Source organism: Ixodes scapularis, unplaced genomic scaffold, assembly GCF_016920785.2.
Source record: "Ixodes scapularis isolate PalLabHiFi unplaced genomic scaffold, ASM1692078v2 PGA_scaffold5__190_contigs__length_132052651, whole genome shotgun sequence".
NCBI lineage: Eukaryota > Metazoa > Arthropoda > Arachnida > Ixodida > Ixodidae > Ixodes > Ixodes scapularis.
Window position 1 is genome coordinate 82,520,759 of NW_024609880.1, and position 19,224 is coordinate 82,539,982.

The 19,224-nt window shown below is 40.7% G+C and overlaps 1 protein-coding gene across 1 annotated transcript; it reads right to left on the reverse strand.

Annotated features, from left to right (window-relative positions):
- Positions 1-2,174: 2,174 nt before the first annotated feature.
- On the reverse strand, positions 2,175-17,611 carry LOC120849191. Its single transcript, XM_040221351.1, has 2 exons — positions 17,482-17,611; positions 2,175-3,013 (listed from the first exon to the last, which is right to left on the reverse strand). Exons 1-2 carry the CDS (start codon positions 17,609-17,611, stop codon positions 2,175-2,177), a joined length of 969 nt encoding a protein of 322 aa, XP_040077285.1.
- Positions 17,612-19,224: the final 1,613 nt, after the last annotated feature.

Below are 19,224 nucleotides of genomic sequence, written 5' to 3' on the forward strand. Positions count from 1 at the left end.
TACTTTATTTCATTTACTTTATTAATAGTTTTATTATCTAACATATATGAGAAGTCTAACGGGTTTTTCTTGTTAGTGATAGTGATAACAGCAGTTTTGTCGTGATTGATTTTCATACCCCATCTCTTACACCAAAGGCTTATGTTTTGCAATGATTTGTTAAGAATTATCTGACTCTCAGGTCCAGCTATGGTTGTATATATGACGCAATCGTCGGCGAAGAGTCTCACTTTCACAGTTGGATCAACACAAGCCGGCAAATCATTTACATAAATCAAAAATAGCAATGGGCCAAGCACTGACCCCTGTGGCACTCCGGAAAACACATCCAGCATCCCAGAGGTACTAACGTTCAGTGTAACATACTGTTTGCGTTTGACAAGGTAACCATAAATCCAGGAAATCAAAGCATGACTAATTCCAACTGACTGCAACTTACTTATTAATTTCTGATGGGGCACACGGTCAAAGGCTTTTGATAGGTCTATAAAAATGGCATCAGTTTGTTGTCTATCGTTAATAGTAAGCGCAAAATCGTGGGTAACCTCTAGGAGTTGCGTTACCGTAGACAATCTTGCCCGGAACCCGTGTTGATGTGAATAAAGAACATTGTTTTCTTCTATGTGTTTAGTTATCGCCTTGCATATTATGTGTTCAATTAACTTGCATGTCGTACTTGTCAGTGAAATGGGTCTGTAGTTAGTGATTAAGTGTTTATTTCCTGTCTTGTGAATCGGGACAATCTTAGCACAACGCCAATCATCCGGTAGCCGTGAGGATCGCAGTGACTCAACAAAACTTAGACATAGATAATGCGAGAGCCACTCTGCATATCTTCTTAAAATTGTGCCAGAGATTCCATCAGGTCCAGCAGACTTTTTTACGTTTAGATTCAGTAGTAACGATAGGATTCCGGGCTGAGTAATCTCCAAGTTTGGCATTACAGGCACTTCAATATTTTCTGGTTCACATTAATCTTCGAGGGCGCTAGAAAATACAGACTGAAAAAAATAATTGAAGCCTGAAGATATGGTTTCTGGGTCAACTGTGATAGCACCATCAATTTCGAACTGTGAAACATGGCTTTCTCGTCTCGACAGATATCGCCAAAACTTTTGGGGGTCATGTATAAGAAAATTTGGTAGGGTAATATTGAAGTACCTTGCCCTAGCCGAGTTGATTTCTAATGTCAATTCTCGTGATAGTTCTTGTACCTCGAGCTTGTTTCTACGTCTCCGCTTCAGACGGCGTTTCATGTGTATAATATTTCGCGTTATCCACGGGTTCATGCGGTTTATCGTTTTCTTTCTGTTAGGAACGAAGTTCGTTTCACAGTATGTTATTATATCTTTAAACTTGCACCACATTTCATCAACGTCGCACATATGGCTGAATTGGTCGAATTGGGTTTCTAGATAATCAAGGATACATACATCATTGGCCATCGCATAATTTTTTACCGTAACAGTAAAACGCTTATTTGGTTTAGTATTACACAATGGATAAGTACAGACTAGTAATTTGTGATCGGAAATTCCATCTTCGACCGTAACCTTGAACTCTTTTAGGCAATTGCTCACAAACAGCAGATCTAGAGTAGAACTCGCTGTTCCGGATATGCGGGTTGCTTCCAGCACCAATTGGTCTAGACAGAAGCTGAGTGCGCTTTGCAATAGCTGTTCCGAGCTTTCTTCATCTATCTTATCATTTGTTAACGTGGTCCAGTTGATGCCGGGTAAGTTAAAATCACCTGTCAATATCAGTTTAGTTCTATCGTTAACTTCTGCACAAAGGTACTCATGTAAATCAATTAAGTACTGAAGAGGAGCCTTAGGCTGTCTATAAATTCCGCCAACCAAAATGCTCGTTCCAAACATATTTACTTTGCACCAGATGCTCTCGTGATTTGGTATTCCATCAAGTTGTACAAAGGATATTCCATTTTTTATTACCATTGCCACACCCCCGCCCCTTGCCTCTCGATCTTGACGAATTAATAGGTATCCCGGTGGGACTATTTCTGAATCATGAACCCCTAGATGGAGCCATGTCTCCGTTAGTACTACGATGTGGGGATTATACGTGAGTAAACACTCTTTCAGTCTATCAACCTTGTTCACGATGCTTCGCGCGTTGAGCGACACCAGACACAATCGTTTTTCTTTCGATAGTGGTCAATCTTGCTCTTGCGGAAACGGTCTGTAGGGGGTGTAATCTTGCTTCAGGCCACATTTCACGCGTTCACATTTCACAGGGTCCCAACTGTACAAGTCATTGTTAATCTTCAATTTATCAAAAATAAGCGTAACCTTATCTCCATTCTCTTTATTAACAGCAGCGCTTTGCCAAAGGTTGTTGCGAATCGCGCGCACATTATGTGAATACTCTTCGGAAATTGATATTACCGAACCTTTCAATTTGAAGCAGTTTCTCAGAACTCGCATTTTCTCGTTAAAGTCGTTGACGCGTAATATCACTGGTCTAGGGCGATTGCCAATCTTTCTACCGATCCTATGAATGCGTTCGATAGTTTTTACCTCCACCTGTAGTTTAGCACTAAAGATACCTTCCGTTACTGTTTGCTGCAATTCCCTCGGGTCTTCTTTCTCATCCTCATGCAAACCATATATTACGATGTTGTTTCTACGGCTAGCATTCTCCAAGTAATCTATTTTCCCATCGAGCTTAACGACGTGGCTTAGCAGATTACGTATCCGAGTTTCCTTCTCGTCAATTCTTTCTTTGTTCTTGTTTAAACTTTCAAAGTTAGTCTCGATAAGGGAAAGCCGTGTTTGGACTGCTCCTAGAGAGTTCTCGAGTAGCACTTGTTTAGACTGAATATTGTTAAGAGTGACGCTCATTGTTTGTTGGTTGTCAAGAATTTGTCTCAACATTTCTTCAGTCGGACCTGGGTTTAACTCCACATCCCCACTAAGTTGTAGAAGCAACAAAAGCACACCCCAGCACTCAGAGCATGTAACAATCAAGGACCGTGGGCTCGGCAGCACATCGTCTTCAATACGAGCTGAGCCGAGCTCATGCTGAGCACTGACACACTCCAAGTGTCCAATGCTTGCTCACAGCTCAGCAACGACTGGCGGACAGACGATGGTTCAAGCTTTTGAAAAGACTGTATTCAAAAAGAACGCAGAAGCAAGACGAAGGGACTGAGGAAAATACATAAGTGGTCCGCTGACTCGCTGCGATAGCAGCAAAATGCCTTTATCGACGAAAGCGGGGGCAAAGGTGCTTTGGGGCATGCACCCGGCGGCTCGTAAGAAAAAAAAAAAAAGCCGAATGTGAAAGACAGAAGATCACTCACAAGTTGTTGGCGATGTGTTGTTCTACGGCGGCAACAGCGGCAAAATACGAAGACGCCACCAGACGCAATCGATAAGGCGAAAAAGCTTCTGCGATCGACGACCGCGGACTCAGAGCTGCCGGGCCGGGATAATTACCGAGCGCCAGCCTGGCTCCACGGTAGTTCTCTACTGGAGTGTTGTCTCAACTATACGAGGTGGTTATGAGAGGGGCAAAATGGGGGACGTCTTTTCTTTTCGTTTTTTGTTAGGGGATAGCCAAACCGACATCAAACGAGCCGTGTTCTGTTTGTTTTTGCTTTGTTTAAGCCATTCTTCTTTATGTTTTTTTCTTTCTTTATTTCTTCAATACTCTCAATGTCTTCGTCCCCTTCAACTTCGACATTCGAGACACGATGAAGTAAGGTGGTACCTCGCACGACGCGTGTTAATACTGTTCTAGAAATATCGCCAAAGTAACTACGCTTATTTGCTACCTTAGTACTAGGACGAAGCGATGTGCATTGAATAATGTTTACGATCAAAACCGATAAGTTTACAGAAATAAATTTTCGTATATTTATTCGGCTGTTGTGTATCTAAAGATGGGGTTGCCAGGCTGACCCTGCCTAAGAGCCGCAAACAAAACTACTAAACCTCCAAGAGCCGTTTAGAAGAGGAAAGGCAGAAAGCGGGTGGGCGGGGGGGAGGGGGCAAACCTTTGTCCAGAGCAAGAAATGTAATTTGAGCTACTTTAGATCTATCATAGTCAAACGCAGTTTATCTGCACGTAAGGTAGCAGTAGCACAAGACTACCGAACCGCAACGTGTCTTTCAAATTAAACCCCGTTCCATTCGTCTTCTTGGGAAAGTGCTCGTGTGACCGGGAGGAAGGCGGGGGGGGGGGGGGGGGAGCGGGAGGGGGGAGGTTTATTACGAAGTCGCGAGCCGCACTTCAACACGCAAAGAGCAGCAGCTTGGCCACCCCTGATCTAGAGCTTGACTTCTCATTATCATGTTGCACTTGAAAATTATTTATCTTGAATAATTATTTGCTAGAGTAAGATACAACCCAAGAAAGACAGTGCGAGGGGGAAAAGGGCGCGCACGAGAGAAGCCATTATGGAAAAAAGGTCGTCCCTCTCCACTTGATCTTTTTATTTCCCGCCATTTCTTTCTCAGACTGTCCTTCTTAGGTTGCATCTGACTATAGATGAAATTGCAATTGCAGCTTAGTAATGCGCCTTTCGCGAAGGAGGGGGAGAGGTACTAAATTTCGTCGAACCCCAGCCCCCCCAAAACCCCCCCCAGCTTCCTTCCCCCCCTTTCGCTCTTCGGAAAATTGAAAGCTTTTCACCTATTTACTCGCCCATGAAGATGAGGTCCAACTGGTTACAAAACGTCGGGGTCATGTTTATATTAACATATGGAAAGAATTCGTTTTCATTTTTTATATCACTTCCTAAGCTGGCAGAAAGCTGCTGAACCTGTATCTTCAAGTCAATGAACACGATAATTGTTGTGGTATTATTCTGTGCTACCCACACAGGATGGCCTAATGCTTTGGGATGATCCCACACAGTTTGCGCTAGGAATGTGCACGGTATAAGCAGTCACATAATGTTTCAGGTAAAATTTAAAAAAACAAGCCACGCTTATTTAATGCAATAAAGTTTTTACTGAAACAATACAATATCTGCCTTCACAACAACCTTATAAGGGCTACATTGTCAAAGTCCGCATTTTGTCATCCTTGCTTGACCTCATTAGATCGCGAATAAGATCCAGACATTCATTTTTATTATATAATTTTAAAGTTATTATACAATCCTTTGCTAGCAGCCTTCTTTTTTTTAATAAGACACGATCAGTTCCCATCATATTTCTTGAATGAGGAACATAAATCCTGCATACTCGTGAAAACGTTTGCAGTGGGCTTTCTTCTAAACTCGTCAGCAACTTGTTCAAACCGAAGCGTTGATGAGGTTGAAATAAAAATACCGTACACAGTCACGACAGCAGGTTCCCATTTTTGATGACCATGGTAGGCGCGTTTTTATTCAATACAGATAATTCCTACATCAGGTGCACCACACAGAGAACCTCCTTTCCTCACAACTTTTGGCTTCGAGAACGCGAAGAATGCACGGGTGCGTCGCTGACGCTGATTTATGAGGCTTCCGACGTGGTGAGCGCTGACACTTTCTGAGATATCTCGCATTAGGTTATGTCTAAGTTAGCGTTCGGCAAAAAATTATTAAATTAAGTAATTGCTGCTGGGAAGAGCTTTTTATATTTTTAAAACAGGAAAGCTGCAAGGCTTGCTGCATAGTGGAAGCCTGTATGTTTGTTTCTATAATGAATATCGTACAGTAATTTTTTATACCATGCATTTTTTTTTCAACCCTTTTACTCACTGGGCGGAAGCTGCGATCCTGGATTCGTAGTTTTCAGAAACACGTGTCTGTGTAAAAGAATCCAGAAATGCAAGACTTCGCGCTTCTGCTCTCACGCGCATTATTTTTCTTCTTCCACCACGCTCAGCAGTAAAGCAGTTCACTCATGGCGATCGTAAGCCATTTTGCACACTTTCTTACTGAAAATATTTATTACTATAAGGATGCGTTAAACAAAGTGTTAATGCAGCCCATATATAAAACAATAACTTCATGGCTCTATAGCAATATAACAGTCTTCTAGTATAATTCGCGCTCGGCAAGCGATGTAAATAAGTAAAATGCAATTGGTAATTTTTTTTAAAATAATAAAAGTAAATAAACATTTCCCCAAAACCGTACGATAAGCACAAGAGCTTTTAACCCAGTTCCAGAACAACACTTTAGTTTCCCAAGCGCAATTTCTCGCTTCAAAGTTTCCACGTTAATTCAATGTATTTTTTTATTTTTTTTTAAACTTTCGATTGACTCAAATGAGAGTCTTAGAGCGTCCGGGATCCGTGGAGTGACAGCCCGAATTCCTTAAGTATAGGACGTGCGCAAATAAACCAAACGTCGGTTTCGCGAAGTATTAATTAATGGCGCGAGCATTCAGGCAGCCTGATTGCCCTTGGCCAAGATGCAAGAAAGATGGTCCGCAGTCCATCGGTTCTCTTCGCATCAATTACCCCTTTTTCTTCTTTTTTTTTTTTTTGCTTCTTAAGGGTTCTACGATGCGAAAATCCTCATTTGAAAGCTTTGAGTTGTAAAATACGCGTCAGAAATGTCTACAAAATATTGGGCAGTATGCTATTTTCCTAAGAAGCATAAAAACACCATTTAAAAAAAAAATTAAACAAAATCGTCTTCATTGTCTTTTTAAGCAAAGACCTTTATTATAATGAAAGGATTTCTAATAAGCGGCAGCTCACAAAAACGCGGCTTTTTCACTAAATCGGCATGTGGCACTGGGAAATTAAAAAAAAAAAGGTGGAGACACCGATCGTTAAGGGGTGCGGTAGAATGTTGTAGCTTTACAGCCACCTGCTATCCGCCCCAAAACGTGCCATTCACGCCAGAAACACCCACAATTTTTAGCACATATTTGCGAGATCGAATACAGATAAGTATTATGTTTTCCCAATGGGATTAACAATTCAAATCGTTTACCCCTCCCCCCCTCCAGTATTTCAGACTGTTATACACTTTTGCGGTGTATTTCAATGACATAAATACAAATTCGGTCATTGTACTTGTGTATTTGCGATAATTTATTGATTTATTTAACCTTAATTTAACCTTAATTTATTATCTGCTGACGTCTAACCACTGGTTAGCTAATTGCAATAAAGAAATAAAAAAAAACACTGGTTAGCTCAGTTTGTAGAGCGCTCCACCTTTAATGGAGAGGTCCCGGGTTCGATACCCTGGCCAGGCGGATTTTTTCGGTCGCTCACCAGTCAAATAGCTGTGTTTGGAGATTAATGTTTTTCCTTTGTCCCTCTTGTTCCCCTTCTCCAGGGATTATTTTCGTCATTCTTGTCCAGCTCGCTTGCACCTTTGCATTTAATTGCATTATAATTATTTTATGTACCATTTAAGTACGTGACTTATCTACATTATCTTGCTGTGTGTGTGTGTGTGTGTGCGCGTGTGTTTGCGCCTTGTACATAGGATGCCAAATGGATTTCTATAGACGATTGTTTATGTGGTTTCCTTATCTTTTCAGTATTTATATGCAAATGTATACAAAGTGTGCTTCTTCTTTACTTCTGTTGATACCATTTACTTATGCATTGCGCTGTTTTTAAACCTCTTCACGTGCAGCTCCCGCTTTGACCCCTCCGGGGGTCTGCAGTATTGGTAATTAAAAAAAAAAATCGCGGTGTTTAAGAGCCCGGCTTGTCTTATTATATATCGCTATATGTTTTAAAGTGTAAGCTGTGCAGAAAACAAAGGGTGTTGTATTTCAAGTTTCTTCAGAAATAAAATTTGAACTTGCATATCGTTGTTTCGAGCGATGGCACAGAAGAAATAAAAATCTAGGAGATTGGATAATTATGACCTACTGCTCTTATTGTGTGATACCATACTTTAGCATAGCATTTTATCTGTAGATGTGGCGCATTGTGAAGATTAGGGAGCAATCACTCCAATAGCAAGTAAGAGCGTGTTATTTAGTTGGTTTTACCTCTTCTTATTTGCACTAATATCGTAATGTCTTAGAAGCTAAGAAAGCCGGTTACACATTCAATTATTTTCCCTAGTGCTCACCAATAGCTCACAGGCCTTTTTGGTGAGGTTCGGACAACAATATACACGATTCCAAAGATAGGCATGATAACATTTATACATTTATACTAAATTCGTACTGACACTTCAGTTCACATACATGCCTAAATTGCGTTTTTTTTAAACCACTAATCTGTGGAAACAATATCAAAATGTGTAAACTCAGTGCTTAAAACATGGCGCATTCAAGAAATTGGTGAAACGTTATGTTGAATATCTGGATAAACAGCGTTGACGAATGGGCCAATTGGTAGTTCGTTTTGACTGGTAACAGACAGCGCAGGCACACGGTCAGCGCCATGTTTGTCTTCCGTCTTCTACTCTGTCCGTGTCCCTGCGCTATTAGTTACCCGTCATCTGGATAAAAAAACTGGCGCTTCTAGAGTTTGAAGTAACAGGAATGTGGAAGTTTAAAGAAGCAAGGAGACTGGGGATATCTATTGAATCAAGAATAAACCTGCGCAAACAATTTAAAATCTCAAACAAACCTTCTCTAAAAAAAAAAAAAACTGCGTCATTTTGTTTTTTAAAATAAAGTTATTTTTATAATAGCAATTTTAACCAAAATATGCTTCGTAGGTTAGTGGTACAAATCGTTTTTGTATGCGTTCAATATTTAAACTCGTTGAAATAGAGAAAGAGTTCCATGCCACAAATGCAAATTCAAGTTCGGAGCGCACACCAGTAGATTATAGTCGTAAAAAAAGACAATGCTGACTGCTAAGCGATCTAGTTAAGCGTGAGATCATTTCAAGTTTGCGTAGTTGACTGAATAAAACTAAAGTCCGTATTAAAACAAAAGAATGGGTAATCATCCACAGGAACCCCTAAATACCGTGCTAATGTGGTCCAAATTATAGTGTCATATTCTAAAGTACATGCAAACCTACGTTTGAAAGGCGAACAGTTTATATTACATGGAGTACTCAAGAGTGCTTCTTCTTAAAGTCTTGGCATGACTCCTGAATTTCCGTGGCACTAGAATCCGTAACTTCAAAAAAAAAAAAAAAAAAAACGCTTGCATGATTTTTTTTTTTTTTGCGAACTTTATTTTAATCTGCATATTAGAGCACACCCACTCATTCGCCAGTGATCAGTTACCGGTAGCGCGGCTGTCGATTTCTGGTTTACAAAGAAGAAACATACAGATGTTGCGCGATGTTGCGCGATGTGGCTGTTAGCAAACTATAAATAACAGCCAAGAAATAAATTGCTTTATCTGCTTTTTTCTATCTATCAGTCTTTCCCTAAAGCTGATGAATCGCCTGCGATACAAAGCGAAGAATCAGTAAAAAGTTTATTGGATGAAACCCTTTTGCTCATCAGAATGCAGAAGTCAATGTCACAATATTGCGTTATAAGATTATCAAAGAACCATAATTCTGGTTAAAAAGTAAAAAGTCAAACCGACAAAGCATTTTTTTTTGTTAGAGGAAGGCGCATTTCAGCAAGATGCATTTTGCAACAAATTTAAAACGTCGATACCCCATGCGAAGACCCTAGCGACGTAAAACAAAAACGACATACTATTTTTCGCGAGCATACTGCTGAATATTCATTCATACGTGGCCCCTTAAACAACTTAGGGGTCGATACCATGATCGATATAGCTGAAGCTGGTGCATTATAGTGGCTACGCAGCACCCCTACATCATCTGCATCATCACGATCAGTCGCGGAGCGGTCTGTCGTTCCCCTGCAAATTTTTCTGAAGTACTACGATGTTTTTTTTTGTTGTTTTTTTGCACCGGTCTCTCCACGCCTTTTCGGTATTAAAAAATTAACAAAAAAGGGACAAAAGATTCAGTGGCTTTATGACATGAGTTTGTTTTGTATAAAATTGATTATGGGGCTAATGATTGATTAACGTCCACTGAATGCAAAAACGACGGTGTTTTTATTCGGTTCGCGTTCCTCTTGTATCTAACGAAGCGTATTTAGAATTATCTGTGCTCGGCGTGCTATCATATAGAGTGGTTGCTCCTATAATAAAAAGTATGTTTATTTTAATGACGTTTTGGGACTCGCAGTCACCATGATAACTTGCATATGCTTCAGTGGGCATACGTTTATGTGAGCTCTCATTTTATATTTTAAGCAGACAATCCATTAAAATGCACACACAAAGGTATGGCAAGAGTGGCCTTTTGATATTTTATTTCTTTTATTATTATTTCGAGGTGAAACCTAATATTAACGGCCTCCGTTCTAGAATAATATTACAAAATAAAACAGCATTGTTATTCTCCGAGATACGCTAGGGTCTGGGGCCGACGTAGGCAATTTCGCTCCTCATAGAAGTGGAAAACCTATCTTTAATAATTTATGACTAATGCATGAAAACCTCGATACATTATTAATAAGGTATAAATTGCGGCTAACAATGCTTGAATGGAAAAATTCATAGTGACCTGAATAAAATCAATCTTCGTTGATTATCCAGTCTAAATATAGGTCCCTTCAATTAACATCTAACAATTTTTACTAATGCATAATTTACAAACGCATATTATATGTTTTCCGAAATTTTCTGTCGTATCAAAAATACACCACGAGTTTTCTGCAAGTCATTCCTTCAGGAGTGAATGACTCTAACAGACCTCATCGGTTATGTAAGTAGAAAATTTTCATTAGTTGTAAATTATACATCATCTCAAAATCAACACGAAAAATGGAAATTAAAATAATACAATTTTATATCTCGGATGAAAAAAAAACGATCAATGTGCACTAAGTACAAATTGAAGACACTGATGTACTTGTAACAAAGCAATCATGTTTTGTGTAAGTGTTTCATTGCAGATTCGATCTTTAACTGAGAACGTGCGGTGGCGGTCATTCCAGTCGCTGCTCCCGACTCATCTTGGCTAGTTCAAAATTGGCCTTTGTCTTCCTCGTGTCCTCCCCTCCGGTACCTTCTTTCACTTCATCCCTTCGTCTGTTGTTGCCGGCATAAGGGCAGCTGAAGCCGAGAGAAAAGCAACCACCGTTGGGGCCATCGGCCCTACCGGGCTGTTCGCTTGATTGTTAGTAGTACCTCCCTCTCTCGTCCCGAAATGTTTTTTATCCACCAGCTTAGCAGGGAGCTTATCTCAAAAGAATGTGAACAAAAACACCCTGTCGCGCTAGCGTCTTCTCCAGGGACTACTGCAATTTGTGGGGTGCGTGGATGCAGAAAAAAAGCCTAGAGAGCCGATGTTCTCAACAATTTTTTTCTCTTCCCAGGGCGACGTCTGGCTGGAGGCTGTAGATACATGCGTTTCTTGGATGTGGGAGGGAATTGGTTGGACTAGGTAGCATGTGACTCGGGGAATCGGACCCGAAAAGGAGCCTAGATGATCCTTTTTTCCGTTTCTTTCCGGGGGTCGTAATTAGTCTTTCGAATGATTAATCTCAGCCCTGAAGCGATCTATAAATGAGGAGCGGAGTGATGGAAAGAAAAGTGTAAGCGAGAAAGGAGGGGAAGAGAAAGAGAGGAAGTGTCGAAGGTGCCGCGAAGGTACAGAAGTACGGTTATAAAGCTAGTCTTTTAATAATCACAATATTTTGAACTCGCTATATCTGACAGTATGCTAACCTTTGCATGTTGTACTGAAGACTTCCATTATACTGAAGCTAATTTTGATTTCTCCTTGAATAGTGAAACCTGCCACGGTCGAAGAGAGTTTACCTAGTTGGCCGCCTGCCAACCACCTTCGCTGCGAGCTCCGTCAAACCGGCAATGCAAATGTGACACAAAAAAAAAAGAAGAAAAAAAGGGAGAGGTAGGAGAGGAGTCCGAGAAGGCTTTGAGATAATTCGCGATCTGCGGAAGATTCCAAATAACACCACAAGAGAAAGATGTAGTGACACTTGTCATGGTGTTCCGTGACTGGAAGGCCGAGACTGGGGTTAGAGTCCGCGGCAAGATCAGAAAACGTAATTCTGAGTATGACGGTTTGAACCCTAGATCGAAATACACCTGCAACTTTTAGTAGTTCAAATTTTGTTTAGAGAAGCAGTACGCTTTGCGTCTTGTGCCGAACTTCGGGTGTGCCACGGTGATTATTCAGGTTGTGCCACTGATAGACACTTTGTTTCGGAAGAATAGAAAATCTCAGTTATCTCAAGTTAACCTTCGCCACAGATTGGTTTGGTAACTTTTGCGAAGAAATCTGATTTTCAATACCGTTTTGAATAATAGGACAAAAATCTTAAATATATATTTGTTGTTTTATCTTCGGTAGCACAAGAATAGAGGAATTGCTTTACAGAAAATCTAACTAGTGGTATCAAATTGCAACTTGGGTGATTGTTATCAAAAACCTTATTGTGTCGAATTTTATAAGCTATCTTACGGAATGTACATGTTTCTTGGTTTAAAACAAATTATCGAATTTTTCTTTAAAAAGCTTTGTATCAAACTCCTCTTTTTTATATTCACTAGCAGTTACTAGTAATCTTTTTTTTTTTTTAAATATCCTTTTAAGCACTTTACCGTTATCATCCAGCGAGCTATATTCTTGCGATTGTATTTCAACATATATTTTAATCTGCATTCGAAGTTAATTTCTGTTGTGTATCGCGATATCTCTTGGTAGCCGTATTTCAGTGGTGTTATAGCTATTTCCGCCATGTATCCCGGTACTCGCATTTCAGAATAATTTTTGGGGTATTTGATCCAACCCTGAGCGACAGGATTCCGTCGACTTCACGAAGAGCCAATGTATTGTGCTGATCAAGTTCGAATCCTGGTGAAAGCAATGTTTTCCTAAAGGAATAACGCAATAACTTAATAATAACACCTTGAAACACAGTAAAGTATCAATAATAACCTGACACATATCAACGTCGAGAAGGTCGAAAACGTGAGCTTAAATATGTCTATTTTGACCTGTCTGATCTTTGTCTTGGTGTGCCGCTAAATTTTCATTATATTTGACGTGATACAAGCTGACATACCTTATGGAAGCGTCATGGCAGACCAAACAATGGGTGCGTTAAGTAGAGGCTGTGTGTCTTGACTCGAGTCACTCTTTTCACTAAACGAGTAACTCGCACTTTTGGTGCTCGTGACTCGAGTGCTATTCCCGAGCTCCGTCCTCGAACTCTGCGCTCGTGGAGTCAAACCGACCTACATCCGGATGGAGAACGCAGCTCCACCGAGAGCAGACGCCGATCGCGCCCGGCTCGCACTTGTTTGGGTAGCAATTTCACTACTGTTGGTTTGTTCCGATTAAGTCTTTGATAAATCAAAGGATTTCACAATGATTCCACGATCGCAGAAACAACACAATGTGATTCATATCATCGTGCGGCCTTGTGAAAAACGGAAATTCGTTAGTAGTTTTCTTTGATGCGTTAAATAAATTGCATTCTTCCTTTCTTCCTGCCGTTCTCTCTTCGTTGGAAATGCTAGGCGTAAGCGCGGTGATCTTTATTTCGTAAAAGCTGCTGCTCAATTCCTCTTGCTAGTTTCCATCAGATGTGTGTACGATGCCTAGCGTTTATGGCAAACACTATCTGGAGAATGGTGAAGTGGTTCTTGTTTGCACAAGACCGTATATTGCGACCGGTTTTTCTTGATACGACCGTTTCTCAAGATGATTACATTAGCCGGTTAGCTAAAGAAAGCAGCGCAGCTTCTGCATTTCAAAACGGTGCGCTCATAGACACAAAACTTCCAAGATTCGAGTTTATGCTTCCTTCAAAATAACGGCTAAAAAAATGCTCACTCCAATATTTTTATCGCTATTAGACACTATCAATTGAATTCCGGAAAAAAACAACAACCGGAATTTCACCTGAATGCGCGAACCCGCATCGGACATGTTATTAAAGACGTTTATAGGAGACTTCGACGAAATGATTCGATTTGGAGTCCTAAAGTCTCAACTTAATGTACCCAGCGTCTTCAGATATAAACACGTCTCAAAACGTATGTTAACTTGGCGGAAAAAAAACGTTGTGTTTATAGTGCCTCGTTTAGTACGGAGTAGAATAGGGACGCATCTCCATACTTCTAGAAGATTCGCATTTACTCTTACCCCTAATATTCGACGCTCAAATTTAAAAGACGCCGATTGTAAAAGACAAGGAGGCCAAAATGACCTTGCCGAAGTCAGCCTCGCTCAAGCTGCATCTGTTGCTTCCTGCCGTTCTCTCTTCGTTGGAGGTGCTAAGCGGAATCGCGTAGCACCGAATGTTTGAGATACCGAGAGAAAGAGATAAGAAGGCCAGTGTGGCCTGCCCTGTTAGATACTCTAACTCTAACCAACTGTCCCGACGACGACGTTCGGCTCTGCTTTGTTGACTCTCATTCTCTCTTGTATCTGGCAGAAGTTTGATGCTCGAAAGTTTGGCTTAGAATGTTCTAACGTCAAGCTAGGGCGAGACTGACTCGGAAAGGCCATATCGGCCTCCTTATCTGTTCAGCTCGGTATCTAGAACATTCAACCGTCAAACGGTTAGTATAAGTGTAAGCGCGAATTTTCTAGAACTATGGAGTAGAGTTCCTGTTCGGCCATGAACTCGGCAGTATTTCCACAGGAGAAAATTCTCACAAACGACAAATTTTCGTTTAACAGCTACACAAAAAGAGGTTTCGTCGAGACACTCAATTTAGCGTACATTAAGGGTCACAATATTTGGAATCACATTATATGCGGTGTTTTCAAGAAAAAAGAAACACAGGTGTTTTATTCAGCACGTTTGAATATCAAAGTATTCCATATTCCGAAATGTTTCTATTTTTAAAACCTGGATTTCTGAATTTTAGTATACCATATAGAAGGCCCTCAAGTGTCTTTAAAAAATCCAGATACTCAATAAATGCAACGTCTCAAGGGACACGTTATTAGAGCAGCATACCCCAGCAACCGTTGAGAGGAACACCCTCAACAGAATTCGCAAATTTTGGTCGGTGAAGCAGCAGCTTTCCACTTTGCACCATGGCGCATCTAGCGTTCCTAAACAATGTTGATCTTTTACTGGCCATATTTGTGCATCATTTCTGCCTACCAATAAACCAAGAAAGTACTGATTTATTTTCCAACAATAGGTACCTCAATAGATTTGTTTGTAAACCTGCATTGTCTTTTATGCATTTTGGCAAGATATCTTTTAATTACAACCAAACAAAAAAGCTGAATCTGTGATACATATCCAGGAACACGTCGTCAGTTTTCTGCACTCAAGAGAATCGGTTTTCAATCTGTGAGCCTAGTAAATTTTAATACATCTTACGAATAGTTCAGAAGCTCATTTATCTCGAAACTTGTTAGGAGCGTCAAGAGTTTCAATATGTGGTGACCATTAAACAGAAATAATACGTTTTTTGCAAAATATGACAAGTGTTTTCATAAATATTTTTATGGTAAGATTATCACAATAATTGTTGTCGTTTATTTTTTAAACTTTAACAAACATATTTTTACACTTCATGAATAATACATTCAAGGCTGCTAGCATCGCTCATGAACAGTCATAACCAAAGATGGCAAAATTACTTTCGAAGAGTAATTAAATTACATTACTAGTTACTTTTTCAAAAACTGCAAAAATGTAATTAAAATACATTACAAATTACCGCAACATAAAGGTAATGAATTACATTACAATTAATTTTCAAAAGTTTTGAAATTACTTTCACTTTAGTTTTTATACCTTGAGGCAGTATATCAAGACAGTGTTTACAAAACAAGCCCTCGTTTGCCCCCAGAGCGCGTGTGCAGGAACCAGATCCGGGAGAAGCGAAGCGCTGCGCATGCGCAGTGCCGACAGCAGCGCCACCGCAGTGATATCTCGTCAAAGAGCTAAGTTGGTTTATATCTACCAAAGCTCAGATATTCCTGTTTACACCGCAACAACCTTATGTGCCTCAAAGTGAACCGTACTGAACAGTGGTTTTGCTGGCGCACACGACGTAAGTGTTAAACATGGTGAATAGCTTATTTAGATGTAACTCAGAAAGACAGTCGATTTACCGGTTTCGCTGTTCATTCAATGGAGAAGGTTCTTACTAAACGGGTGATATGTTTTCGTCTTCCTGGTTTAAAATTTGTAGTCCGTGTCAGTTTGTTAAGTCGGGCAATGGCAGCTCGTTCTTACAAGGAGTCGTCACGTAAACCGTTTCCCTCCCGCCTCGGACGCAGTCTAATTCTGCTTTCCCGAGAGCACCATACTCGGTGGAGTGATAACCTTCATTAAACATGCAGTGGAGATTTTGAGAGCCCGCGCACAGCTTTATTCAGAGCTAAAATGGGAGAGGGAACGCGTACCTGTACCCTCCATTGCATTGCCAAGAAAATGTGTTGCCGAGTTTAGTTGACCTATTCTTGGTCATAACTTTCAAAGAGCATTTTTCCGCAACACCCGAAGAGTCCAAGTTTTTCCGCATTGTCACACAAAGCGCCCGGATAATTGCTAAGCAGAAGAGTTGCCAGTTGGGGATTGGCGCGAGCTCCCTAAATTGCGTACTTTGCCAACATACAAGGGGCGATATGCTTGTAGGCTTAGTTCCGAATAAACTTCCCAAGGGAAGGCAGCGATGCATACTGCGAGCGGCTCCTGCTTTGCTCGAGGGCGCAAGAAACGTTCTGGGGCTTTGACAGGGCATTTGAAATTAACTATTTATTCCGGTCGTTTGTTGTCCGCAATGGTCGAAACTTACGGTTTGACCTTGCTTGGCGAAAGTACAAGGCTGGGGATCTATTTGTTCTGACCTCACAGGTTTTAAATTATGTTTAACTCACTGGTGATATGCACGTCGCCTTGCAGCCTATGAGCCGTTCATCCCTAAGCTGACGAACTGCCAGCTTAGAGATTAACGGTGGAAGCTACGTGTTTGTTGGAGCAGTCACACGTCTATCGTTCGCCGCGTAACCACGGTCTGGTTCATACCGATGCGCAGACAAAGGGACGGGACACGTGATTAAAACAAGGAGTTTGATTGGTTCCGGTTAGACTGCAGCTCCCACAGCACTGTCAGCTTAGGGATGAACCAAGTATAGTAGCGTCGTGATTACGCGACCCCGTGAATCCGTCGTGCCTCGAGTTCGTAGGCCGTTGCCTTCCAGCGATGTCAAAACGCAAGCTTTTCTCCTTCGCCTTTCCAGCCCTCCTTTGTGCGCCTATCCAGCTCTTCGCACAAGGCTTCTCGCTCATGTGGACGTCGTTTATTTCCTCTGATTCCCTTTCACAACATTTCACCGTGCAAAATAATTTTTCTCTTCTTAGAGCTTGCAAACATATTTTCTAATTTAGGACAAAAGTAAATTCAAAAGTGATGAGTATTTTTTCTCGAAATTACCGCCTGAAAGTAATTGATTACATTACTAAATTATTAGCCTCGAGAATTCGTAATTCTTTACCTCACTGATTGCTCCAAAAAGTAATTTAATTACTGTAATTTCATTACAGTAATGTCGTTACTGCAATATCTGGTCATAACATTAATTAGAGGCAACTGCTCTAACCTGTCTCTTTCTTTTTTTCCTCATTTAGCGTGTTGAGCATCCGGCACAGCAGGATAAGAGACTGCTGCAAATTTCTCTGCTGGACGAAGAGCACACACGTATGCGTACTCGAGAGATGTGAAGACACCATCCCCGCTCGCTCTCCTTGCGACGGTAGAACGTTCGTTCTATTCGATTGAAAGCAACTCTCATTCACCTTTCACCATTACTGCTGCGAAAGCTTACCATCCTCTTTCAGCAAGAAGCGCTGTTCCTTCAACTGATATGTCTGTCGCTGACAGTTCCTTTACTCGCTTCTACACCTTGCCGCCTCCAGGCATTCTTTTCGTCAGGGTATTGCCTGGCAGAATTTGTCGCTATGAAGTCTGGTGAATATGCGATGTGCCCCACGGGAGAACTATGAATTTTTTTTTTTTCAAGGGCTGGGTCTCCGTTTCATTTTCGAGGAATGCGAGAAAGAATTCTTTCAATATTCGTAGTTGAAAGCAGCAGAAAAGCATTCAACCCAGTGCTTCAGACGGACTTATAGGCCAAGGAACCTTCACTCTTCAGATTGTAGAGTACCTGTTGTCTTTCAAGTATGACTGAAGAAAGGGTTTCAATTATGATTTGTTTTTAATTGGAATAGGCAAGAATAAAATGCGAAAGCGAAGTCTGTGAAAATATTTTATTTTTGTTCTTGTTGTTGTTGTCGTTGTTGTTGCGTTGTTGTTGCTTGTGTTTGTTTGTCGTTGCAAATGAATAAGATGTGAAAATCCGATATGGGAGGAGAGAATAGCATCTTCGAAAACTTGCATTCATAAAATAAAAGCATATATGGTTCATGCTGTGGAAGAACAAATTCCGCTAACGACTAGGCATAGGCACCTGGTTTACGCCTAGAGATCTTCGATGGCAATTTCAGGACTGAAGCGAAAAAATCTTGTTGGGATAGCGCAAATCGATGTCTAAAGCCTACGTAAGTTAATTCTAATAATTTAACAGGTAGCTTATATCAAGACTTTTGTAATGCTGGTTTAAACAGTATTAAGCCCCGTCCGGACAACAGCCTTCTTTAGAAAGAACGATGGATTTAATGTGAATTCACTTCACGCAAGGTGCTTAATAACTTGCTTGAAATATTAATCAGATTGAGGTTACTTCGTCTAAATTCGTGATAGCTTTCTATGGTCTTATTTTTATATTGCCATATTTTCCTTACATTTAATATCGTCAAAACAGTGCAATTACGAGTATAGTTCATAAAATATAGGGCTATAGGAGGTTATTGCCTGACAACGCTGCTATCAAGTTTTCCTGTCGCATTTTACTTCACAAGAAGGACTTTATTGATAAAAGGTAAATCACAGTGTTAGCAGCGAAAAAAAAAAGAATATCACTCAAATTTGAGCTACCGTACAAGCCCACGTCCCTGTATTCGGGGAATGTTCAAAAGGTTTCTCTAAAAATGCCCAGTGATTTCCACACGATGAAAGTCCTCACCAACATGTAGCAGCTTTCCCAAGCCACCACTGCCGGATTTTTTTTATTTCATGTTAACTATGGATCAATGTTGGATCTTCTACTACTACCACAAGGTGAAAAAAAAAGAAGCTAACAGTGAAGGAGCTCAGATTCGACATCGACAAATGTGTTACATATGAAGCAGTAAACCTCCCGACTAGGTTACAGGAGCTCATTATCCGTCGCGGAAGCTGACCAAGGGTGTGCATTTGTCCCGCCAGATCGCACCAATGACGCATG